Source organism: Pelodiscus sinensis, chromosome 5 (assembly GCF_049634645.1).
Source record: "Pelodiscus sinensis isolate JC-2024 chromosome 5, ASM4963464v1, whole genome shotgun sequence".
Lineage (NCBI taxonomy): Eukaryota > Metazoa > Chordata > Testudines > Trionychidae > Pelodiscus > Pelodiscus sinensis.
In genome coordinates this window covers 8,392,102-8,414,261 of record NC_134715.1, presented here as the reverse complement: position 1 = coordinate 8,414,261, position 22,160 = coordinate 8,392,102, and the positions used below count along the sequence as shown (strand labels likewise).

The window sequence follows — 22,160 nt, the reverse complement described above, 5'->3', positions numbered from 1 at the left end:
TCAGTGTAACCCCTGTCCCCTCTCACCCTGCCCCCGCATCCTCCACCCCCTCTCCTGCCTCCACATCCTTGTGACCCCAGCGCACTCTCCGGCAGGACAGCAGTGCTGGGGCAAGGAGCTGTCTACACTGGCCCTTTTGCGCAAAAGGACTTTTGCCCGAACAGGAGCAGCACAGTATTTCCACAAGAAGCACTGATTTCTTACATGAGATTGTCATTGTCTCTTCCCTGCCTGGCCCAGCCCTTTGCTTGCAGGCAGCAGCTCTGAGGCTGGGGCAGGTAGAGCCCAGGGCTGGCTTCAGCAGGCCAGGCACAGCGGGGCACTAAGGCCGGGGCTCCCTGAAGCTGCACACAGCTCAGCCGGGTGCAGCAGGGTGCTGGGGAAGGTGGCTCTCCGACCCCGCACACAGCCCGTGAGGAACAGTGCGGCGTAGTCCTGTCTCCAGGGCGCCACATGTGCCAGCCACCCAGCTCCCTCCTGGAGCTGGAGCAAGAGTGGGGATGCAGGTGTGTGTTTGCACACACGCCTCTTCCCCTCTCAGCTGGCAAGTTAACACAGAGGCTGTGCCATGCTCCAGCTGGGCAGGATCAAAGAGGGGCAGCCACCTGGCCAGCTGGTCCTGGCAATCGACCCCTATGGGTGCCACAATCGACTGGTAGACTGCAATCGACCGGTTGGTGACCACTGGTGAAGGGACACTAGGGTACAAACCCCGCACTTAGACAAGCCCTAGGATGACTCGTCCCCTTCTTCCACAGCCATCCCAGTTGTGAATCAGGTTTCTCTCTTATAGTACCATGTAGAGGACTTCCTGGATACAGTTGTTAGAACAGACGGGTTGGCAAATCAACAATCAAGGGGATTTTCTATGATTCGTTTGAACGTGGGTCATTATCCAGCATGGTGCCTCTAAGAGCCATTTGGAAAGAGGAACCACACATGCACTGTTAGTACCTTCATTTCATCAAATCTAAAATCACATCCATACTTTGGTGCAAAGAGAAAGGCAAGTTATTCATCCTAAAGCACCCATGGGTGAGCAGATCACTGCTTTAACAGAACTTTCCTAGCTCTGCAGCTCCTAGAGACTAACAAAAATAGAGACGGCATCATGAGCTTTCGTGGGCACAACCCACTTTAAGTTTTTCCAGTTACAGACTAACACGGCTACCCCTCCGAAACTATCCTAGTTCTGCGATTTTGCAGACAAGAGGTTCCAGGCCTCTTCCTTTAATAGTATTTCATTGTAACTATGGCACTATTCAATTTATCAGCCTCCCTTTTGCTGAATGAAAACAATTGTGTCATTTTATTTGGCATTTGTTTGATCTCAGTGCTTTAAAATCCAGGAATATGGGTCCCTAAAGTCAGACCTATAGTACATGTGGAGGAATCTGTATCATTCAAAGGGGAGTGGCTGTATCAAGGGCTTAAGCTGTTTGGCAATTTTTTAAAACTTATTTTTGAAATGCGGATTCACCCATTATTTTTGACCAGCTCTATTATAGGTTTATTTCAAATTTCTCCTGGAAGAGTCAGAAATGACCTTTGGCGGGCTAGAGTTGCCCAGCTAGAGTTGCCCAGCAACCGTGAAGCACTAAACTTCATTCACTTCAAGAGCCTAGAAGGGTATTACCAACAAGACAGAGCAAACAATTACAAAACAGCCATGAAACAATAGTATCTCTTTAAACCACTTAGCTTGAAACAGACAAAGGGAAAGATTAAGGGTGGGAGGAGGGGAAGACAGCGGCTTGGCTACATTTAATACACAACATCAGCAACACTACTGCTGTGCACTTGTAGCCTTTCACTACCTATGAAGACAGGAGGGGCGCCCCCCCCCCCCCCAATGTATCAGTAATCCACCTCCTTGAGAGTTGGCAGCTAGGCCAAGGGACGAATTCTTCAGTTGACCTAGCATTGTTTGCATTGGGATTAGGGTAGTTTACCTACACCTCTCAGGGGTGTGGATATTCACACCCTTGAGCAATGTAGCTGGGTTGACCTACATTTTTAGTGTAGACCAGGCCTTAATGCATGTAAGCTAGGGTGTGAATCTACAGCACCTTAGTGGTATGTGCTTCCATTTCAAACAGCAGTCAATGTGCAGCAGTCAACAGCAGTCAAACACATGTCAATGTGCACAATATAGACCTTTTAGCGGCCTGTGGCAGGGACCACACAGCATTTTAGTACAGTACTTGGCAAGCTAGAGCGTTGTGGATTCACACCTGGTTTGCTGCAGACTCAGGCTATGTCTACACAGCAGTGTTATTTTGGAATAACTGACTATCCAGAAATAACATAGCCCGCATCTACACACAAGCAATTATTTTGACATAATGTCAAAATAATGTTGAGCTGGAGGACTGCTTACTCCTACTCCTGAAACCCTCATTGTACGAGGAGTAAGGGAAGTCGGGGGAAGAGCGCTCTCTCTCAAAATAACTGCCATGTAGACAGCACCAAAAGTCAAAATACAGGCAGTCCATGACTTACGAACAGGTTACGTTCCGAACACCTGGATGTAACTAGATTTGGTTGTAAGTCGGAAATATCCTTAAATGCACTGCTCACGCTGTTCGAAAAACTTGACGTACATGGTTCTCAACTCGAAAATATTATAATGGGAGGTTGGTTGTAAGTACGGATGGTCGTAAGCCGTATCTTTGTTTGCGTAACACTGACAGGCAGAACTGAACCTGGGACGCTGGAACTTTGTGCATGAGCCTCTACCTCTTGAGCTAAAAGCCAGCTGGCTCGGAAACTCATTCTCTCTCTCTGTAGGTGGGAAAAGTGCCACTACATGAGACAGTGAGCCACACCCAGTACGAGTGTGGGTTACACCTGCAGCATTGCACCAAGTCAGTCTTAAGGTGAGGCTGCCCACCCTTTGGCCGTTTATGTGCTCCCACTCTTGCTGTCCTCTCCTTGCTTTGCCTCTTCTTCCCCCTCCCCAGCCCCACTTCTCCTCCATAACCATCTGGTGGGACATGTCATGCTCCTAGTGCTGTACAAAGAGCCAGGCCCTGGCTGGAGCACTCAGCTTGCCAGGAGCTTGGCCAGTGGCAGGTTGATTTCTTCTCCTCCGGCTTCTGGCTGGGCCGGCCTCTCAGGAAAGCTCACAACCCTCTGGCCTAGTAGGAGGAGCCTAGCCCTACATGTGTCATAGCCCCCTGGCACGGGGAATAGGGTTGCCAGATGGCTGAAACAAAAATACCGAACACCCCCCCGCCAAAAAAAACCACCGGGAAAAATTTTTTTTGGAAAAAAAAAGGGGGGGACCAAAGTTGTTGAGCAAAAAAAGACTCCAAGAACCTGGATCACTGCTAGGGGTTGCCAGGCAGTCATTAAAAAAAACAAAACCCAGACACACTTCATGGGGGTGGGGGAGGAGGCGAAGGACCAGCCAGGAAGGGAGCGGTGCTGGCCGGGAAGGGGGGGGGCCTGGAAACTGCTAACGGGGGGGGGGGGGGAATGGGGCTGGTCGGAGGAGATAGGGGGCCAACAGGAAGCAGGGCTGGTCGTGGGGGGGGGGTCGGGCAGAACGGGACTGGCCGCAGGATATCGGGGGAGGGGGAACTGGCCAGGAGTGGGCAGGGCTGGCTGGGAGTAAGGGGGGGGGGAAGCACAGCTGGGGGGGATCAGGGGCCTCGAGGGTGGCCGGGAGGAGGGGGGAGCGAGAAGCAGAGCTGGGGGGGGTCGGGAGCTGCGGGGCTGGCCGGGAGGAATAGGGGGCGGGAAGCAGAGCTGGTGGGGGCGGGGAGAGGTGCAGCAACACTGGCCGAGGGAGATCAGGAAGAGGAACGGGCCGGTGGGAAGCAGAGCTGGGGTAGTGCAGGGGGGCTGGCCGGGGAAGATCAGGAGGGGAAGTGGGGGAGAACCGGCCAGCCGGGAAGTGGGGGGGGGTGAGCAAATTGGCCAGCGGGGAGCAGGACTGACTTGGGCACTTGCTGCCTGTCAGCGCAGGCTCCCGGCGACACACGAGCGAGAAGGAGGCTTCCCCTCCTCCTCACACTCGACCGACTGAGGGCTCCCGGTGGCAATCGCGGCCCCGCCTCCCAGCTGGGTCTCCCAGCCGCTCCCCCCCGCCCCCGCCAGGCTTCCGTCCGGTGCGCAGCCGGAAAAATCAGAAATCAATGCACGTCCGGTATTTTCTGATTTTTTTTTACCGGACAGAGCGCGCAAATACCGGACTGTCCAGTACAATACCGGACACCTGGCAACCCTAATGGGGAAGCCTCTGCACCCCTCAGCTTAGCTCCGGAGTGGCAGGTGGAGGGAGGCCACTTTCAGCTTGTCCAGGCCTTGACTCTGCAGGCTCAACTGCGCTCCCCACAGGCAGGAGGGGCTAAGCCTCCCCCCCCCCCGTTACTGCCCCCAAGCAGCCTGAGAAGAGATGAGCTTTACAAAGACATGGACCAGGTCTTCCCCCTCCCCTCATGGCTGGGCACAGCTCTTGTCCCTTCCCTCCTGCACAGGGCCAAAAGGCTGCTGCTGGTCACCTTCTGGTGTGAACCCCAGCAGAAAGAGACCTTCTACTCTCCCCCTCTCCCTTGCATGTTAATTCGGGAAGACATGGCAACGGGAGAGGTGTGTCCATCCTGGGGCCCAGCCAGGCAGGGAGGGCAGAGGATGCTGGGCGGGGAGGGAGGGGGGATAGGGTTGGGGCAAATTTGTTGGTTACCTCCCCTGTGTGAGAGAGGTGTACGGGGATGTGCGTGTGGCCACCTCTCACCAGGCAAGATACAGATAAATAAATAATGATAAAGATACATTAAAAACCCCCAACTACACTGTATTTCTTTTTAACCGGGGCTCAGTCAGTTTAATGTTCATTTGAACATTGGTACTACGTAGTTTTGCTTGATTGCCACTGAAGTCACTTGACATGGAGCAATTTAACCAGCTGTCCCGTATTCAGCAGAGGGAAATTGGTCACCCTAGTAATAGACAATATATCAAGCAGGATATTACTGCCTGAGGAGAAAGGAGGAACTTTAAAAATACATCCTGCTTACACATCACTCCATTACAATTCCACCCTTTCTTCAGAATCATGCTGCTGGTGCTTACCCAAGACATATCGTGTTTTTACCCTGCCGAGCTATCACCCTCTCCCCTTTGATCCTGCAGTGATGAGATTAGACAGCATTCGTTCCTTCATCATCGCTGCCACAGCAGCGCACTGATGTCACACGCCGAGGATTATGAATTCAGTGGAGGGCCCATCCGAAGGAAGAGCGGGGCGAGGAGGGAGAATGCAGCGATGGGCGCTAGTTTTGGGTGGAATAGTGGATGTGGGCATAGCGAAACGTTGCAACCAGATGCATTGGTTTTGATTAAAAAATGTTCACTTTTCCACGGGATCATCCCTGTTTAGCAGTGCAGATTGAACAGTGCCAGTAGGCTGTAAACATGTGTTCATAAAATACACCCTAAGCAAGAATATTACGGCACAGACAGATCCTATCACATGTCGCTGTCCAGGCCTGCCGACAAGGGAAGGGCAAAGGTGGCAACGGTCCCAGGGCCTGGTGATTCAAAGAGTCCCAGCCTTTTAAATCGCTGCCAGAGCACCGTGCCACATGCTCCTCGCGGCTCTCAGGGCTGGAGGAAGGAGAGTGGTGTTGAGATCTGGGCTGCACTGAGGGCCGGCTGCCCCAGCCCTTCTATCTGTGGCCCCTCCCCTTCTGGGGCACAGAGCCAGGCCCCCACACTCCTTGCCTAGGGGCTCCTGGAAGCTGTCAGCCCCCCTGTTGCTGTCTATGCTGGCTCTGGAAGTGCTGGCAGATCCTTGAACAGTTCTGCTCTTTGTTCCTGAGGTGTAACTTTTGACTTGTAGCCATTTAAAGCTTCCTTACAGAGACAGTGTTGCGCCTGGAGAGCTACGTCCAGAAAAGCAACAGTTAGGACTCCTTTTCCCATGTAATACAATTTGTTACACCAACCAGTCTGATAATCTGTTGTAACTGATACCCAGAACCAGCCCCTTGTATGGACATAAGTGCAGGTTGGACCTCCCTGGTCCGGCAACAGGAGAGTTTGCCAGACTGGGGAGGTCAGACCTGGGGCTCTCCTGGGATTTACCTCTTGGCCACCAGCCTGGCCAGTGTTGCTGCCCCTGGCCAGTTGGCAGGCTCCAATCGGGGTTTGCAGTCCCACTCCGGCTGCAGCTCAACTCCTAGCTAGCAGGGCTCCCTGGCACCACTCCAGCCAGCAGAATCCAGCTCCTGGCTGGCAAAGTCACAGCTGGCCCAATGCAGCTGGTGGGACTCCAGCCACAGTCGCCAGCCCTGCTCCAACTGCTGGCCCGCTGGCCGGGCTCCCTGCTGCCAGACTGGCTGAGCTCCCTGCCGCTGGCAAACTACCACAGATGTTGCCGGACCAGAGAGTCCCGGACCACAGAGGTTCAACCTGTCCATAGTTTACCTCCTTGAAACCCAGTTCTGCAATCATACATGCAACATGCGTCATGCTGCTAAGTGTCTGCAGGATCTGACCCCTGGTGGTTATAGCCATAGTTAAAACCAACCAAAAATACACACAGTGTGTGTGAGATTTATTTTCATAATGGTCTATGCAGGGTGTTCACAAAGACCGTGCATGCTTGGTGGTTCCTGAGGTTTGTGGATATGTGGTTATATAAGCCAAACACCTAAAGGTCTGCAGTGACTTGGGATACCAGCATGCCACTGATGCAGTGTGAGAAAGGACAGAGGCCTGTCTTTTGGTTAAGGCTGGATTCTATTCCTGGATCTGTTACAGACTTCTTTTGCGTGTCGCATACCCTAGGGCAGGGGTGGGCAATAATTTGTAATGGCCACTCCACTCCAAGGCTTTGGTGAGTGGTCAAGAGCCCCACTTTTCTGTGGAGGGTATGCAGGGTCTGGGATGGATGTTGGGGGCACAAGGGAGCTTGAGGTAGGGATTTGGGTGCAGGAAAGGGTGAAGAAAGGGTTGTGTCCTGGGGCAGAGGGTCAGGATGCAGGGGTCAGCAGGGGGTATGGGTGCAGGAGAGGATTCTGGCCTGAAGGAGGGATGTAGAAGGAGGTGCAGGAGCTGGGAGGGAGTCGTGACTTGGGGCAGAGAGGGAGGTGCAGAAGGTTTAGGTGGTGACCGCAGGGAGTTGGGAAGCTCCCGTTGGCAGCCAGCCGCTTGGAGCGGTCTTGGCTGCTTCAGGCCTACGGGTTCCGACGGGGCTGGCCACGGGCCGGATTGAAAGGCTTGGAGGGCCACATCTGGCCCACCCTGATTCAGCACAATAGAGCCCCAGTCCCTCTGAGCCTCTGGGTGCTACTGGAATACAAAACAAGGACTGAGTTATTTACTGGAAGATGTGCTCCAGCTCCCTTCAGCCACGCTACAGATGCAGCTAGCTAGTGTCACTTCACTTTAAGTGTTTTCGATACATTTGTTTCACTGTAGCATTTGAGCAGTTTATAATATGATACATACCAGTACAGGCAGCTACAAACCAAGACATCTCTACAAGCATAAATGCCACCAATTTGTTTCCTTTTTTATATAGTATATTTTATAATAGACAATAGCAACCTACTCTCTTGGGTCAGCATGCCCGCTAGGGCATTGGTAAGTCCGGCAGGTCCAAAATTTTACCTGTTTGCTTCCTATTATCTCTTTGCAAAGAGGCCATATAATTAATTCTCTCTTGTGTTTTTCCCATGAAAGCAAAATACAGGTAGTCCCCGAGTTACGCGGATCCGACTTATGTCGGATCCGCAGTTACGAACGGGGATTTTCTCGCCCCGGAGGACTCGAGCGGCGGGACGCCTGGTCCCGCCGCCCGCCTCCTCCGGGGCGAGAAAAGCTGCTCACCGTCTCCCTGGTCTGCTGCGGGAGCCAGCAGACCAGGGAGACGGGGAGCAAAGCAGCGCAGGACCCAGGGCCGGACCCGCGGCCGCTTCCAGATCAGCTGATCTGGAAGCGGCCGCGGGTCCGGCCCCGGGTCCTGCGCCGCTTTGCTCCGCGTCTCCCTGGTCTGCAGACCAGGGAGACGCTGAGCAAAGCCGTGGAGGACCCGGGCCGGACCGCGGCGCTGATCTGGAAGCGCCGCGGTCCAGCCCGGGTCCTCTGCCGCTTTGCTCCGCGTCTCCCTGGTCTGCTGGGGGGGACACAGCTCGTGCCCCCCCCCAGCAGACCAGGGAGATGTGGAGCAAAGCCCGGGGCCTGTGGTAGAGCAGGTGGGGCGCTGCCGGTTGGTCCCGCAGCACCGCTCCTTGGCGCTACTGGACCAACCCGGCAGCACCCCAGCTGCTCAGCCCCAGGAGTCCTGATTCAGCCGCTGCTGATCAGTTTCAGCAGTGGCTGAATCAGGACGCCTGGGGCAGAGCAGCTGGGGTGCTGCTGGGTTGGTCCAGTAGCGCCGAGGAGCGGCCGTGCTACTGGACCAATGCAGCAGCACCCGAGCTGCTCTACCCCAGGCGTCCCCAAGTCAGCCGCTGCTGAAACTGACCAGCGCTGACTACAGGAAGCCCGAGGCAGAGTTGCTCTGCCCCAGGCTTCCTGGAATCAGCCGCTGATCAGTTTCAGCAGCAGCTGACTTGGGGACGCCTGGGGTTCTTAAGTTGAATCTGTATGTAAGTCAGAACTGGTGTCCAGATTCAGATTCAGCGGCTGAATCTGGATGCCAGTTCCGAGTTACATACAGATTCAACTTAAGAACAAACCTACAGTCCCTATCTTGTACGTAACCCAGGGACTGCTTGTATTTCAATGTTCTTTTTATGCCCTTTTGAAAAACAGCATTACTTCAAGAATAATGAAGGGGGAAAAGTCAGCAATTAAAAATTACATCTGAAACTTTCTATGAGACTTTAAAAATATTATATATTTTAAGCACTTAATATTGACTGTGTTATTATCCGTGAATTAAGAAAAGTGTCAAGAATGTGTGTATATAATTTCTGAGCACCCTAGCAATTGCTTTTACAAAAAAATCACCCAGCACCTAAATGAAAAAAAATGGAGATGCCTATCTCCTAGAACTGGAAGGGACCTTGAAAGGTCATTGAGTCCAGCAGGATCAAGTACCATCCCTGACAGATTTTGCCCCAGATCCCTAAACAGTCTTCTCAAGGACTGAGCTCACAACGTTGGGCTTAACAGGCCGATGCTCAAACCACTGAGCTCTCCCTCCCACCTAATACAACAGAAAAATTAATATGTTAGCCAATAAACTCAGGAGCAAACTTCATTCCACTCCAATGCCCCACACCCCCACTCTTTCCTGGAAACCTTATCAAGCAGTGGTTCTTAAATACTGCAATATAATTAGAGGGTGGTATCACCTACTTTGTTCTAAGTGCTTTCCAAACCGAGAAAGATTTGGTCTCTGTCCTTGTAAACATTACCGAAAGCCAGGAAAAGATCTTTGAATTCCCTTTGCTCTGCTTTTTCTCTCTTCACCCTGCTTGTTATTATGTTGAATTGCAGATTGGTGAAGGCTCCTACACTCAGAGTTGCTGACCCCAGCACACCCTCGACTGCTGTGAAAGGTAATCCCAGCCATGAGTGGCTGCATGTATGGCCCTTCCATCTCAGAGGGCCACAAGATTGTCATAACCAAGGCAGTATCCTGGGATAGGGAAGTTTTACTGACTGCAGCTGTGTCTCTAGAATTTGCAGGAGGTGATGACTGAACTGTACTAGCACTTTGATTGGACACAGAGGGAGCACCCGGCTCTCACAAAGTTGTGTGCAATCAGCATGCACCTCACTTTATGCGACCTGGCTTTACGTGTGTGTCACTTTAGTAATACTGGTAGGGAAAAAACCAACTATGCAGAGAAAAACCAGCAGAATCTGGCAACCTAGTGCACCCGCAACAGTAAACAAAATGTCTCCTGGGCCACACCTAGAACCCCAGCCTTCGGTCTGTGAGTTGCCTGCCACTGCTCTATCTTCATGCAAGTCAACAGGACTCGTGTGTGCACATGAAAGGGTCTCCCCAGGCGGGACAGCTTGCAGGATCAGGGCTAAAATGAGCAACTTCTGTTTTGTCAGAGACGAGGAGTAAATTAAACTACGACATATGGCTTATGTTGATTTGTCATAACATTGGAACTTAACATGTGCATTCTGATACAGCCATAACTAGCATTGTGACTATCACTGTGATGACAGCGATGAACATTGAGAAAAAACTTCTCATATATAAGGACAAAAGAAATCTGCATGAACAGAGGGAAAGCTTCTAGATTAGGGCTTGCTTCCCTCCTGCATTATGCCAGTAACACAAGGAGACTTTGATGTAAAACACTGAGGCTACGTCTACACTGGCAGCTTCTTTTGCGCAAAAACTTGCCTGCTGTCTACACTGCATGCGCATTCTTGTGCAAGTAAATTTACAGTATAGCGTTGAAAACAGGGCTTCTTCTGGAAGAGTTATTCCTCTCCCCACAAGGAATAAGCCCTCTTGTGCAAGAGCTCTTCCAGAAGAGGGCAGTGTAGACAGGCAACGTGAATTTCTTGTGCAAGAAGCCCCTATGGTTAAAATGGCCATCGGAGCTTTCTTGCACAAGAGAGCGTCTACACTGTCGTGGATGCTCTTGTGCAAAAGCACATCTTTTGCGCAAAAGCACATGGCAGTGTGGACACGCTCTTGTGGAAGAGTTTTTGCACTAGAACTCTTCCACAAAAGAGTTCTTGTGCAAGAAGCCGCCAGTGTAGACGTAGCCTATATGTTCTGGCCCAATCCATGTGACCAGCCCTCTTGAAGTCAATAGGGCAGTACAGAATCTCTAACCAAAGCATGTATGTAAATGCTTTCTTGGATCAGACCACCTTGCAGGATTGAGGATTGAGTGCTGAGTTACAGCAGCATGAAACTGGAGTAACACTGGGATGAATCAGGCCTGTTGGCTCTTTCCCCCAGAATTCAAGCTGGTTTAAAAAAATGTCCTGTCCTTTGTTGCGAAGATAACCTTCCGTTTGTAAACCCATTCTCGGACAATGAGAATGATTTTCGAATGACATGGCTTTCCGTCCAAAGGATGCAAAAGTGCTTTTTTACTTTCCAACTCTGAGGCTTAATTCAATTTGCACTTTGGATGATAACATTGTTAATCATTTCATGGCTGAGAGGTAGCCAACGCACTTATCATCGTGAAATGACGAGGAGTAACGGTAGTTCGAACTAGGAAGCCTAGTTCGAACTACCTAGTTCGTGCCCCGTGTAGCCGCGCTGCACGGGATTCGAACCAGCGGGGTTTTAAAAATGGCGGCTCCCCGCTTATGCAAATGAAGCCCGAGAAATTCAAATCCCGGGCTTCATTTGCAAGTGTGGTATGCCTACATTACCCTCCTAGTTCGAACTAGCGGGGTAGTGTAGACATACCCTTAGGGAGAGGAGAAGCTTCCATAGAGCTCATGTTCAGGACTGGAAAATATTCTCACAGCTACACAGAAGGTGAAACATGGTTTAGCGTAAGTAGTTAACACCTATTTCAAGGGACCATTCAAGGTGAAGGGGCCCATTAACACCTCTGGGATCATGAGGGGGAGGGATGGGAGAGGGTGATAAGTGGCTTATAGAGGTTTGCAATTAGTGTCCCTCTCCACTCCATGATTTTTAGTCCCCAAGGAAGTTTTGAATTTAACCTCCCAGACTGTTGAATGTGTTGGGCAGGTTTCCTTTAAGGATGAGGATTGACAGGTCAGATATACACAGTGCTGGTGACAGACTTGTGGAGGACCTGGGCAGGGAGAGAAGGGAGGGGGCTCCGCTTCAGACCCACCAGAAGGGCTGGGGCTGGAGCCTCTCTCCAACCTTCAGCGCCACCCAGACTGTCTCCCGGGGTTCTGGTAGCAATTTAAAGGGCCCAGGGCTTCGGCCACTGCTGCTGCTGCCGCCATGGTAACAGTGGTGGTGGTGGGAAGTCTCAGGCCCCTTTTACATCACTGGCTCCTGGGGCAACTGCCCCTTTTGCCCACCTCTACCCCGTCGGCAGCCCTGGACATAGAGAAATCACTCTGGGAAAAGTGCTCACCCACAGGTGATAGGGGGTTCTACTCTTTTGTCATTTCCCTGTGTGAGTTCCTTGGAGAGCGTAGTGATTGTGTGGTTTAAACCCAAACACGGGCAGCAAGTAACCTATGGAAGGGGAGGCAAATGCCTTCCCAAAACTGCCCATGCGGGCACCAGGCTGCCAGGCCTCTCTCAGCCTCAGAGTTTGGGGGCACATGATCCCTGTCGCCTTCCCCCCCTCCCCCGACGCCTGGCCTGGGTGGCGTTCGGAGGGAGGCTGTTAATGTTGCAGAGTTGGAGGATGTTGGGTTGTGTCCTAGAGGAAGCTAACCCACTGTGTGGTGAATGGTTTGAGGACAGTTTCTAGGAGTCCTGGTATTTCTTCAGGACGAGGGCTGTGGCCAGAGGAGTCTGGCTTGTTTGGGTATTTGAGAGAGTATGTAGAGGTCCCCGAAGCGGGTTTGTGGGGAATGAAGTTGCAGAGTTTCTCAAGGAGGTGCCTGGGAAAGAATTTGATGACCCCCTTACATTCCTGGGTAAACTGTGGTGTGGGCTCTTTGCATTATTTATGTCATGATGGTGGAGGACTCTGATGGCTTCCCCTTCCTGCTGGTTTGATCTCTGGCTGCTGCCTTTCAGGGGCTGTGGAGCTGTCTTCTTGGCAGCAGAGGGATTGTGGTTGATGTCACATTTCACAGTCCTTTTTTTTTTTCCTGAACCAGTCAGTATAATGACCAAGAATATGGTTTCGTTCACTGCGACATGCCCATCATTTGTCTTATGACACTCACGGGGAACATAGTAATTGTGGGTGTTAGGTTGTGAAAGAATTCATGTGAAAGAGTCATGGAAGAATTCTTCTTGTTCCCCACATATTAGTACCGGTCAAGCTCTGTGGTGGGGCAGAAGTTTAGTCTCTTGCAGAGCACAGATGATTCAGCTCCGGTTAGGCGTGGTCTTGCTAAATTGCTGATGTCAGGCTGTCCTGTAGCGTCCATGTGGTGAGTCCTGGTGCCAGGGTTTCTGATGGACATGCCATTCTGTGGGCTGCGGTGTTGTTGTTGACTCCACTTTCTCTTTTAGCCGTTGGCTGGCTGTCACAAGGATTATTTGCTCATTGTTTTGGGTTTCATGCATGATTTGCAAGCAAGTTTCCTGATTTTTTTTTTCCTTCCAGCCTGTGGGAGAAACTGCTGAGTTCTTGTGTGAGGCAGCCCCTTCTGGAATATGCACGGTTCAGTTAGTGGTCCTGCAATTTTCCCAAAGAGCTCTTCAGCATATTTGGTGTAGTATGTAGTGGTCAAAGGGGAATTTTGTAGGTTTCCTATCAAGACTAGTCCAGCAGCATTGGCAGTTCACTTTAAACCATTTCCTGCTAACTGCGCTCCTAGGCCACAGTCTTGTAACTGATAGCATGGAATTGGCATGCTAAGTGCATGCCAGGCCCCATTAACTTTGAAGCTCCCAGCAATCTGCCTATCCATTGTCAATTGCAGAACAAGAGTATTTGTCAGCCTCCCTTGAAATACTGGATACTCCAGAGAGTATTCTACACATTAGGCATTGTGCCACACATACCTAGTGTCTTGTGCAACAGGAAGGATTTAATAATAAATATCCACGAATGAGTCTCTCTCTCTCTCTCCTTGTGTCTTACTATGAAATCTGGCACTAAAACATAAGAGCAGAGTCAAAGGAGAACAGAAACCCAGTTCTCCCCTCGGGCAATCCTTCCATCTCAATCATGTACATTTTTCAGATTAAAGATCCATCCAGTTGAAAACTACATTCATGAATGAAAATTGAGTAACTAACACTGAACTGTAACTGTCAGGAGTTAGTGAAATAAATCTATTTTATTGTGACGTTTCAAGTTTTTAACTTTGTTTTAGTTTGCTCTGTTTTCCTGGTGTTGCCTGTCAGTTTCACGCCAATTCTGGACCAGGACCCTCGGGCACATGCTTCATCTCCTGAGATCAGTGGGATGCATTGGATTTAGCATGGGTACTGGGAAAACCTGGTAGTAGCTCCCATTATAGGAGCAATGTTTTAAGGCTTGATTCTGCAAATCCCTGGGCACCTGAGTAACTGTCACTGGTGAGCTACTCAACTGCGCAAAGTTACTCCCACACCTAAATGTTTGTCTGAGGGCCTTCTGAACAGCAAAGAAAAGCCTTGTGCCTACCTCCTGCTTGATTTGAAGCTCATTTGACTTTATAGACCTCTAGTTTAGCTCCTGGGACTTCAAGAGGGGAGCAGAACCCCCCCCCCCCCCAGAACACATTGTAAATGTAATTTCATTTCAGTACTATAAAGTTATACTGCGCTGCTTTCTGTTTACATGCCAAGTCATGCACTTTTTGAACACAAGCAGCTTGGGTGGTTGTTTTAAACTCAGGACTACTACCTTAAGAAACTTTTTTCAAAATGGCAGTAACCACAACCCTTTAACCAGCATAAATGCCACTCACTTTAAGAGGGAAATTGGTTGGTGGGGGCTCACAACACTCTGCTTTTGCCCAGATTTCTATTATTCCACCCTCTCTCTTCTCCCCTCCCCAGGAAGCTGTCTTGTGGCACAACTTTGGTTGCCATTTGCTCAGGCACAGGACTACAGGTCAGCCTCCTCGTTTTCTTTTCAGGGACACCCCCAGGTGGCTGCGAGACAAGGAAAGGGGCGGGGGTAGATAACGTGAAAGTAAGTTATAAAAAACAGCCCACAACTTGCCTACAGGTGAGAGCCGAGTTTCTCCGACTCGTCCCCTGGCTGGCTCACGGCTGTACACACGCTGAACCCCAGCCTGCTGCCTGACTCATGCCGGGAACGCTGGGGAAGGAGCGACCCGTGCCGGAGGGAAGGGGAGGGGAGGAGCTGGCGGGGGAGGAGCAGAGGGGAGCAGGTGAAACTGACTCCTCCAGGAACTTTATCAGGGGCTGGCCTGTAGGAGAGCCCAGAGCCAGAGGGGACAGCCCCGCCGCTGCCCAGGGGCACCGAGCGAAGGGGCAGAGCCATGGCCGGGGAGCTGAGCCAGGAGGCGCTGCTGGATTTCTTGTGCCAGGCTGGGGGGCGAGTGACCAACGCCTCCCTGCTGGGCCACTTCCAGCGCTTCCTGCGGGAGCCCGGGGCGGCCGGGCAGGTGCAGCAGCGCCGGGAGCAGTTCAAGGGCTTCGTCAACGCCGTGGCCACGGTGCAGCAGGCGGCGGGCGGCCCCAAGTACGTGGTGCTGCGGAAAAGGTACCGGGAGCTGCTGGGCGAGGAGCCGGCGCAAGGGGAGGCCGCAGGAGGCGGCGGGGCGCACGGCGCTGCCAGGGCGCACGGCGCGTTCCAGGCGCAGCAGCGCCCGGCGCCCACCCGGGACCATCCCGGCTCCTGTCCGGGCGGAGCGGGCCGGGGGGGCCCCAGCCTGCCCCCTGCAGACCCAGCGAGGCAGGGAGCGGAGCCGCCTCCTGGCCCGGCCCGGCCCGGCGACCAGGGGGGCCCCCCGGAGCCCTGCGCCCCAGCCGCCCTGCCCGGTGCGTCCTGCGCGCTCTCAGGGCTCCAGCAGCAGCAGCGGATCCAGGCGTGGGTGGAAAGCAGCCGGGACAACTGCTCCGCGCTTCCCCCGGCCCCGCCGCCCCCCGAGGATGCCTGGGGGCGCCCCCCGCCCATCTTCAGGAGCATCCGGTGCCAGCTGGCCCTGCAGGACCTGGAGGGGTTCGTGGAGCAGGCGAGCCCCAGCAGCCAGAGCAGCGACTCTCTGCCGCAGGCGAGGGGCCGGGAAGCCAGCCCCCCCAGGGGAGCAGGCAAAGGGCCCAGAGACCCAGGGGGGCCGCAGCTCAGCAACGGGGCCCCCCGCGCCCGCCGTCTCCGCAGCAAGCGCAGAGCCAACGGGCAGGAGGTGGAGGTGAATGGCGTCGCGCCCGGCCCCCGCCACTCATTCCGGAGCAAGAGCACCCCGGGGAGCAGCAGGGCGTCCTCCTCCGAGGATGAGCTGAGGGACCAGGTCCAGGGGAGGAGAGGCCGGCGCCTGCGGCGGTCCAGGAAGATGTCCAGGCGGGCAGTATTGGCCTCCCCAGGTGTGGACGCTCCCATCACTTTCCTGCACTTGGACTTTTTGCAAAGACAGGTGTGTGCGGCCACAGAGGAGGTTCTACCAGCCTCCCATGGGCCTCCTGACTCCAGACCCTCCTTGGTGCCCCTGGAGCCCAGGGAGCACAACTGGATCGTCATGGTGGCCGCTGGCTCCTGGCTGCAGGTCCGGGCGCTCTTCCTGGAAGATCCACATCTTGCTTTGCAGAGGGACTTTATCTCGGGCTACACGGCGCTCCACTGGATTGCCAAACACGGAGCCACTCAAGTGCTCCAGGACTTAGTCAGTGGGTCCCAGAAAGCCGGCATCCCCCTGGATGTGAACGTGAAGTCCAGCTGTGGCTACACCCCCTTGCACCTAGCAGCGATCCATGGACACCAGAGGATCATGAAGCTGCTGGTCCAGAAGTTGAACTCTAAGGTCCACATGCGGGACAGCAGCGGAAAGAGGCCTTGGCAATACCTGAGCAGCTCCACCTCTGGAGAAGTGTGGCAGCTGCTGGGGGCTCCAAAGGGCAAGACTATCTTCCCCACCCAGCCTTTAGTCAGACACACCTCGCCCTCCAGGAAGGCCAAGAGCCAGGAGGTGGCCAGGAACATCAGCAGGAAAACCTCCCTCGCGGCCTGCCTGAAAACACAGCACATGAAATGGAAAATGGCCGCCAAGTACCCCGCCCTGAGGGAGCGGGAGGAGTATAGTGACTGACAGCTCACGGTGGGGAGCACACGTACAACGAGTCTTGGGTGTCTGCTACAGAGTGGGCCAAGCTAGAGGTGGAGGCGAGGGGGGACTTTCTGGTTAATTAACTATTTCGCTGCTTCTCACTGGACCCTTTTCTGGCCTGTCTTAAATAGAAACATTGGTCTGGAAACGGTCTGCTCGGTGAGCTAATACTGTCACCGCTCCCAGCCATAGGGGAAAGCCCAATTTGGGAAGCAGCTGGGGGCCCTTGCTCCTTGTGACTTAGCCATGGTGACTGCAACGGAGCTACTTCTCAGACTAGCTCCCCTCCCTGCCACGGTTCAGGTAGTCTCAGAACCATTCGTTAGCTGCTGGAAAGTTGGGGTGGGGGGGAAAGAGGCAAGCAGTGATCACAGGAAGAAAAGATTGGAGGGACACTAAATCATCCCCGTCCGACCTGGCCTCCAGCCTGAAACCCAGGGCAGAGAGACGGAGGCAAAACTCATGTTTGAAGTCCTTCCTGCTGTGAAAAGAGGCAGGGATCATCAGCAAAACAAGAACCGAAATATTCACGTCATAGGTGAGGGGGATGAAAAAGCTCTTAAACTGGGACAACACTACACTAGTGGCCAGCTATTCACTTATTTGCCTTGAGAGAGTGTATTTTGGGGAAGAAAGATGGAGTCCCCAGACCAGAGACGTGGTCCTAGGAAACCCAAACGTTATAGCTGTTTGGATTTGAAAACCCAAGACTTGTTTCAGTGTAGATCAAAGGAGCGACTGAAAAAAGCACAATCACAAAGATGGGAAATATGGCTAATCTAGTTAAAAACAATGTTTTTAAATGGACGAGATTCATAAAGTGCTTTTTTTTCCCCATAAAGTAGCTTTGTTAGTCATTCATAATGCTGCCAGCGAGTGTGGAAACGTTTTCTGAAAAGTGTCAACCGCTCAGGGTGTCCAATTTTCTCATTCTTTTCATCCACAGCTGAGGAATCTTTGAGGGGTTTCACATCTTCATAACACCACACGCACAAACAGCAGTTGTGCTCTGTTGGCTGTCTCATGCCAGCTTTGTTAGTTCTGTTGTATTCCTGCCTGTCTTTCATATTTGCTCAGGCAATTTATTCCTAAATGCAACTAGCTGGATTTTGATAGTTTTAAAAAATTAGAAGAATTTCTCATTTGAATATTCTATGCAACGAGTTGCATTTTTTTTCCGCACAAGAAGTGCAAAATGTGCACCATAGCAAAACCTGAACAAAGAGTATTAACCCTGATTATGGATTTGTATTGATGCTATTTGTTTAGAGGTTGCACTTCCTGGGTGATGGGTAATGAAAACAGAGCAGCTAACGTCTGTCTTGGATTCCCAGACGGGCACAATGCTCCAAAGTCATAGGTTGCACATATTGCTGGGGGTGGAGTGGTTTCTGCAGCTGTTTGCTCTCAGCTGAAATATTTCATTGGTCTTAAGTGTTGGAATAATTGTTTTCAGCAGCTACATGAGGCCCTGTAACCTTGATGGATTTTAATATTTAGATCAAGGGCCCCACTCGCTTTAAAAGCCAAAGAAGTTAAGCTGCATGGGGAGAGGACCCTACATTTCCCAGGGACCTTCTTGCCTGGGAAGCTGGAGGCAGGCGGAGTGTCCCCAGGTAAGGTGGAGGTAAGAACAGACGCTGTAGGGTGTGACGTGTTCATTCCAAACCACACCCCACCCAACTTCTGCACAGCGTGCTATCTGCTGCACCTCCCTGCATACTCCTGGCGCACAAAGCCCTCGACGCCCCCCTACAGGGCTAAGCATGCTGAATGCAGGGAGCACAATCGGACTCTTGTCCGTGCCTTACATGCTGTAGGCCCTCGACCAGCTCCCTGTAGGTGGAAGGCCACGGGGGCAGCAGATGAGGGTCACAACCGCACTAGTGCGACAGGCTGCTGTTTAAGCAGATTTTCTAGCATGTAGATTTAGTGGGGGGGCCAAGGGAGACCTGATCACTTCCTCCCTGGCAAGTATCCCTGCTTGAGCATGGCTGTCTCTTTTGGGGGTAGGTGCGTTAGGGACGGCTACAGGCAAGGGCAGTTGTGAAGCCCTCCAGCAGTAGCGATGGCTTTGCTCGCCCTAGGAGCCTTGAACCTTCTGAGGCTCCCCACCCACGGTGGGGAACCAAACTGTGCTCGTTTGGTGCAGGCAATAGCCGTGACTGCTAGATCCGTTACATGCGGAGGAAGGGCTAGAAACCCTGCCCTTCATTTTACAAAGTAGCCAGCCTCCCAGGCTCAAAGATGAGCCTTGTTAGCAGTAGGAGAAGAGCCTTTTGTCTTGGCTGAATGCCAGCTACTACAAGGTGACATCACCCAGACCCTCATCCGACAAATGTGCTTAACTTTACTACGATGGCTAATCCCACCTCGGTTGTAAAACCCAGCATTTGCCGGATTGCAGCCCCTAACCAGTGCACTATTCCCTGTCGGCGTGTAACTTTAGGAACTCTTATCAGCGTGAATGCACGAGAGTGGTGACTGATGTTACCCAGTGCATGGGTTTTTCAGTAGGATAAGGCATGATCTGCCCTATATGTGCAACCCCAAGGCTGCACCGTTGTAGCAGGGCATCAGTCCCAGGAAGTGAAATTGATTAGAAGTGAACTACAAGGCTTCGTCTACACTACACGTTCTTGTGGCCGAAAATATGCCAATGAGGGACTCTAGCATATTTTCTGCTGTTTCTTTTTGCGCAAAACATAAGTGGCTACACTGCTTCTTTTTGCACAAAAACCCCTTGCGCAAAAAGAAATGGCAGAATATACTAATGATGTTGGAGTTATGCTAATGAGTCCCTCATTAGCATATTTTCTGCTGCAAAAACGTGTAGCCTAGACGAAGCCTAAGTGAAAGGGGTACTGTAGAGCCCATTTTCCTCATCCAAGCTGAGCAAATGGGAGAGAGTTAAACCAAGAGAGCACAAACACTGAAGAGCAGCTCTGTTTTTTCTGATTTTCATTTCCAATAAGCTAGGGTGTTATCCGCAAACAGGGCTGGCACTTTTGAAATAGCTCCTGGAAGTTCAGCGTAGGCAAAAAGGAAGAATCAGTTGCTAGTGCGTGTGGCCAGTGATCTAAATATTAGAATCCATCAAGCTTAAAGGGCCAGTGTTTATACTTGCCCCCATATTTAGCTTCTGTAAACCATTATTCCAAAGCTTAAGACCAATGAAATATCTCCATGAAACTGAAAATAAAAGCAAGAATCAATTTCAATTAATAAAACTCAACAGAGCAGAATGGAGGTCAATCATGCTAATAAAGCTTTGACTCTTCATCCCCTTAAGAAAATCTCCCCCAGCAACTATAAACAAGCCTACCCGAAACATGAGTTGAAGTGCTAAGACGCACTCTCTAGCAGCTGCTGAAGAATGGCGCCACATTCCTGCCCTGTTAGTTGTGGCTTGGGCATGTTTTATTCCAGTGTGCTAAAGGTAAGATTTATAAGCAATTGGAAGGAATTAGGTGTCCAAGGAAGTTGGGCACCAAACCCTTGCGGGTGTTTTTGAAAATTTCAATTTATATTAATGTTCATGTACAAAACGGCTGAAATTGCTCACTTCCCACTCTCTGGCCTTTGCAAGAAGATGTTGTCTCGGGTATGTGTGCTGCTCTGACTCCAGGCCAATGTCAGGGGTAGGACTGGGTCCTGCTACAGTAACTCTGCTCCTAAACCAGTTTGAACTGGAAAGACTTTTAAAAAAAAAAAAAAAGTTTGGATGGATCTCTTCTCCATTAGCTTGTCAAGCTCTCTTTTGAACCCGGGGTAGTTTTGGCCTTCACAACCGTCAAGGCTTCTTCCTCACTCTGGCACAATAAATGCAGAGGTGGGGGCCCGCAAAAGTACCCCAAAACCTGATCTTTCCAGGCTTTGGTATAAACCTTCTCCCCAAAATCTTAACCTAGATTTTGGGGATAAAAATCTACTGCTACCACCCAAGTAATAATAGAGAAACCAGGGAGTGACTACTTGGGAAATCTCAGCCCCCAAACTAAAAACCAGGACACCAAAATTAACCAATACCAGGTTAAGAAAAGAAAAGAGAAAAAAAACTTATTAACATTACAATATTCCTGTTGCAAGCATAATGACTAGATAGAAAAGTCACAAAATAATACTCATGGGGGAACCCCACCGTGGGCCAAGACTTAGTTACAAAGTACAGGAAAACTAATTTTTAAATGCACAGACATCAGATTCCATTTCCCAACCCATACAACAATAAAACCTAATGGATTTATCTAAACCTTACCCTACCTACAGATAGTGAAGAGTCTTTTCTTGGAGGGAGACGTTCTGTCTGACCCCCTCACTAACTGGAGAGCAAACTTCTCTAGAGACAAAGGAGAGAAAACCCCCCAAAATTCCTTTGTCCCAGTTTGAAATTCCTACCTACGTTCTTACTGGCCGACTCTACCTGGCTTAGGTATAGTTAACCCCTTAGTCCCCAGGCTGCTGGCCATCTCTCATGATCATGACACCCCCTTCCCCCCGGACTGGGAGTTCCACAGGTGAATTGTGCAGCGTGCGCTTTCCATATAAAGCACAATTAACTTAGAGGGTTAATGAGCTGAGGTGAAGGCCAGAAGCGTAACTGGGTTAAAAAAACAAGGAGGCAATTTCATGGAGAATAGGTCCGTCAATGGCTATTAGCCAACGTGCTCAGGGATGTTACCCCATACTCAGGATGCATCCAGGGGCAGCCCGTCCATATAGGCAAACTAGGCGGTCGCCTGGGGCGCTAAACGGTGGCGCAATATCATTGAGGGGCTTGGAGGTGGGGGCGCTGACTGCATGGTTCGCCTAGGGCGCCAGTTGCTGGCAGCTAGTCTAGGGCCACCCTTGGGTGCACCTAAAACCCTCACTGCCAGAAGAGCACCACAAGGTAGATGTCTCCCACTGCCCTGTTCTGTACCCTCCCCAGCAGCCCTCGTTTCGGCCATTGCTGGAGACCAGATACTCAGCTGCACTGTCGGTATCTGGTGTCACTAGGGCCATTCTTGTGTTCTGAAGGGTGTGGAGAAAGCGATGGTATAAGGCAGGGGTCTCCAACTTTAACCACAAGATCGCTTTTGTAAAATCTACCTCAAACCCACATATTCTTGCCCGTTTCCTTCCCCGAGGCCTCACCCTGCTCACTCCATCCCTCCTCCTCCCTCATCCTCTCTCTCCCCAGGGTGGGGTAGAGGGTTGGGGTGCAGGCTCTGGTCTTGGGCCAAGGGGCTTGGAGTGTGGGAAGGGCTCCGGGCCACCTGGCTCCTAGCCCATGCTGTAGAGGTCTCTTGGTCTTAACTGTTGCTGTGGTCTAGGTGCCGCTGCATGGTAACCACACTAGGCTCTGTCTACACTCGTGGCTTCTTGCACAAGAA

At 51.7% G+C, this 22,160-nt stretch overlaps 2 protein-coding genes across 2 annotated transcripts in view; one reads left to right on the top strand and one right to left on the bottom strand.

Annotated features, from left to right (window-relative positions):
- SEPTIN11 (septin 11) overlaps nucleotides 1-14,752 on the bottom strand; it is a 121,887-nt gene extending 107,135 nt beyond the window's left edge. Inside the window, exon 1 of the mRNA XM_075929448.1 lies at nucleotides 14,721-14,752. The gene's annotated coding sequence lies outside the window, so the exon portion shown is untranslated. The remainder of the gene's footprint in view (nucleotides 1-14,720) is intronic.
- Nucleotides 14,753-14,850: 98 nt separating this feature from the next.
- On the top strand, nucleotides 14,851-19,969 carry SOWAHB (sosondowah ankyrin repeat domain family member B). The gene has a single exon (XM_075929445.1). It carries the CDS (start codon nucleotides 15,004-15,006, stop codon nucleotides 16,765-16,767), a length of 1,764 nt encoding a protein of 587 aa, XP_075785560.1. The 5' UTR covers nucleotides 14,851-15,003; the 3' UTR covers nucleotides 16,768-19,969.
- Nucleotides 19,970-22,160: the final 2,191 nt, after the last annotated feature.